This window comes from Myzus persicae, unplaced genomic scaffold (genome assembly GCF_001856785.1).
Source record: "Myzus persicae strain clone G006 unplaced genomic scaffold, MPER_G0061.0, whole genome shotgun sequence".
NCBI classification, from domain to species: Eukaryota; Metazoa; Arthropoda; class Insecta; order Hemiptera; family Aphididae; genus Myzus; species Myzus persicae.
In genome coordinates, this window is record NW_019102777.1 from 247,204 (window position 1) to 250,567 (window position 3,364).

At 38.0% G+C, this 3,364-nt stretch overlaps 1 protein-coding gene across 1 annotated transcript; it reads right to left on the bottom strand.

Moving 5' to 3' along the window:
- Window positions 1–674: 674 nt before the first annotated feature.
- On the bottom strand, window positions 675–2,703 carry LOC111033109. Its single transcript, XM_022313704.1, has 2 exons — window positions 2,134–2,703; window positions 675–1,559 (listed from the first exon to the last, which is right to left on the bottom strand). Exons 1-2 carry the CDS (start codon window positions 2,134–2,136, stop codon window positions 945–947), a joined length of 618 nt encoding a protein of 205 aa, XP_022169396.1. The 5' UTR covers window positions 2,137–2,703; the 3' UTR covers window positions 675–944.
- Between the last annotated feature and the right edge of the window lie 661 nt (window positions 2,704–3,364).

A 3,364-nucleotide genomic window follows, 5' to 3' on the forward strand; every position in this document is an offset into this window, starting at 1 on the left:
TCTCGCTTCCATCCGTACACGTGTCCCTGTTCAATCGAGAACATCAACGTCCTCTCGCCGTTTCATCGACAATTATAATGATTCGCACGCTCAATCCTAACCGGTAATAGTCGTCTTTGAACCGCACCATTGCTTTTCAAATTAATTCGACTTTATTGAACAGTGAAATACGTTATTGACATTGGAATAGTGTTATAAAAATAACTCTTAATAATTCTTACCCGATCAGCTAATGAAAATTAGCCGTGACGATTCGATTCCACGGAGACTGAGCCTATCTGTCTATATATGGTGCGATGGCGAGGAGGGACAAAAATTAGACAATTGACAGCTGAGGCTTGACAAAAATAATTTCCGTTACAGCGTTTTAATTATATTATTACTTATTGCAGGATAATAAAGACACATTCCGGAATTGAACCGATCGTATTGTAACCCAAAAACAATATTATAATATTGGAACAGGAACCGAATTTAAATAGACAGAAATAAAATAGGAACCCATATTTTTAAATGAAAAACATCGATTTGATAACAGCCTAAGTTGTAGAAGTTTTACACTGATTTATTGTGGTATGTCTTAAAATTTAAATGGCTGTTTAATTTTGTATTTCATTTTGATATAGGTATGTATTATAATATAATTATTGTAAGAGATACTAAGAAGACGTATATTAAAAAATATATATTTATTTTGAACCATTAAATATCGGTTATGACCTTAACCCGTAATTTATATTTTTTCAAAAACCAGAACTGGAACCGGAACCTCGTAATGAAATAACCTAGTACCGGAACCAGGACTGAAGAAAAACAAAAGGTGCCGGCCCGACAGTCTCTGAATATAGATTCTTCTAGAAGTATACGGGTAAACACTATGAAATTTTTCGCAATTTTTCGCTCCGACCACCTTCCGAGTCCTAGCACAAGACACCGGTCGGACGCTACTTCCTCCATGCGTGTGTCGGGGTGACCAGCCCGTGGAGGCCATCCTCGTCGCGGAGTCCCGAGGCTGCCAAAAACTCGTGATAACATTGGAGCCACTGGATCATTTCGTAAGTGCTCCTGCACACAAACGGCCACTGATCGCATCGGCGGTGAGCTGGTCGCCTGTGCACAAAAATGGGTGGGAACAGTGGAAACGGTAGGTGCGGCTCACCGTGATGGTAGTAGTGGTGCCACCACACGTGATGGTGGTAACCGGGACCGCTACCGTGGTCGAAATCGTCGTCGTCGTCGTCATCGTCATGGCCGATATCGTGGTAGTCGTGGTCGTAGCCGTGGTCGTGGTCTCCGCCACTGCCACCACCGTCGTCGTAGTCGTACACGACATGGTAGTCGTCGTCGTCTGTTCCGTCGTAGTCGGGCACGCCGTCTCCATTGACCACCACGAACCGTGGACTCCTTGTCAAGCCGCCACTGACATTTCCGGAAGTTCGCTGCTCCTTTGCGGGCATCGGACTGAGGACAGTCATGGTTTCGTCGTTGCCACAGACAATTCCGACGACGATCGACAAGCAAAGGCCTGCCGTAACAGTCACCACCGCGTAGTCGTCCAACTGTAATCGTTAGAAAAAATTTGATGAGCGATAATAAACATATTATAGTAGATAATTATATAGATCCCGGATTCGGATGCGTGTAAATGTCACCACAAATGAGTATTAGGTAGAAAAAGGTCCGTGGTGAATTCTTCCCCGACAGTATGTATAGGTACAATTATTTAAGAGCATGTGAATTCCGTCTAAACTATTAATTAAATTTAGAAAAATTGAACTAATTATCAGCCACCATGAAGTTTTACCTTTTAAAACCATGTATATAATCTGATTACTAAATGCATGGAAGATATTATGCCAAAACGCACTAACATTATCTTATTTGCCGTATTTAATATCTAATTATTGAGCATGTTGTTCAATGAAAAATGTATTTTCTTTTTTACAGTCGTCCAAACAAACAATATAAAAACAATAAAACTGTATAAAGTAAACAGCAGCAATAATCATAGAGAGATATTTGAGTAAATGCAATATCGCGTGGTACTTACAGTAATGATCCATGTTAATAAATAGTAATTGGCTTAAAAAATACACGTCGATATTATATTTTTACAAAAGCCAAGTGACTCACCATAATGTTGTTACTTCGTCGGCACCACAGCGTTTAATTATTGTCATTCGCTCGCAGAAAATGCTACTAATGATTTTTGGACGACGACTGACGTTTTATATAGAATATTATTATGTCGTATTACCACCGTGTTTAATTGATTTTCCGTCGGAGTTGCAAGGTCAAACCTAAGATCACTCCACTACGACCGATGACGATATTTATGGCGATCGTCTCCATAATATTTAAGCTGTTTCGACGATTATTTTTCATTGCACTTCCTCAAGACCCCCGGTCACGAACCACTGATGATGGCTGACGTCGATTGCCTACATAAATATTATTTCGAGCCTAACCTAACGATAAGAGTAGGTTTCGACTTCCTCGTCGTACTGCGAATTTCCGTAGGGCTGAACGAATTATTTTAATAAATAAATAAATAAATAAATACGAAAGTCAAAAGCTTTCCCAATGCGATCGAAATCTCGTTTAAGTCTGATAAATGATTTGAGTTTGGGTCATTTTATTATTTTTCTTTTCATTTTATCTTTTGCTAGATTCGGGAAATTATTAAGTACGTACCTACAATTCAGAAATATCGGAACGATGTATAAATAGCATCGTGACAGTGCCCAGTTTACCGACGAGTACATCGAGTACAAAAATAATGAAAGGTGTATCATAAAATGTGCAATAACATATTGTTTATTCAACAATACATCAATTATTCTTCTAGCTAGTAAAAAAAGTTTACCGGAAACTCATAAAAGATGTTATAACTTATTAGTATTTGAAAATAAAAAGTTGATGGAATTTGATATTAAAATAAATTTCTATTCGACGATACATGGGCACAATTGTTTGTACATAAACTTTGAAATTCAAACTTATGATGAAGTTCGTCAGATGCACGTTAAATTATTTTCATCGTATTGATAGTTAAACGATATCCGCGTAGTTGACAAAGTGGAAACATTTCACAAAACTATAGAAACTAATCTTTTTTTCGTCAAAAACGGAATTTAAGTAATAAAACCGAAATACGCACCTTCCGTCACATCGTGAACTAGTTTATAATATTAAAGTGGAATAAGCCTATCACAAAGACCGAATGAACAGACAAGTCGGCTAAAGTTTCGTTTTTTGGTATCGTCGCTCATGTACCCAGACATGAATGGAAACGATATGAAATTCATAATGTAAACTATTACGTTAAAGAGCGTTTATTCCAAGTCTGAGGAACGTTTTATGC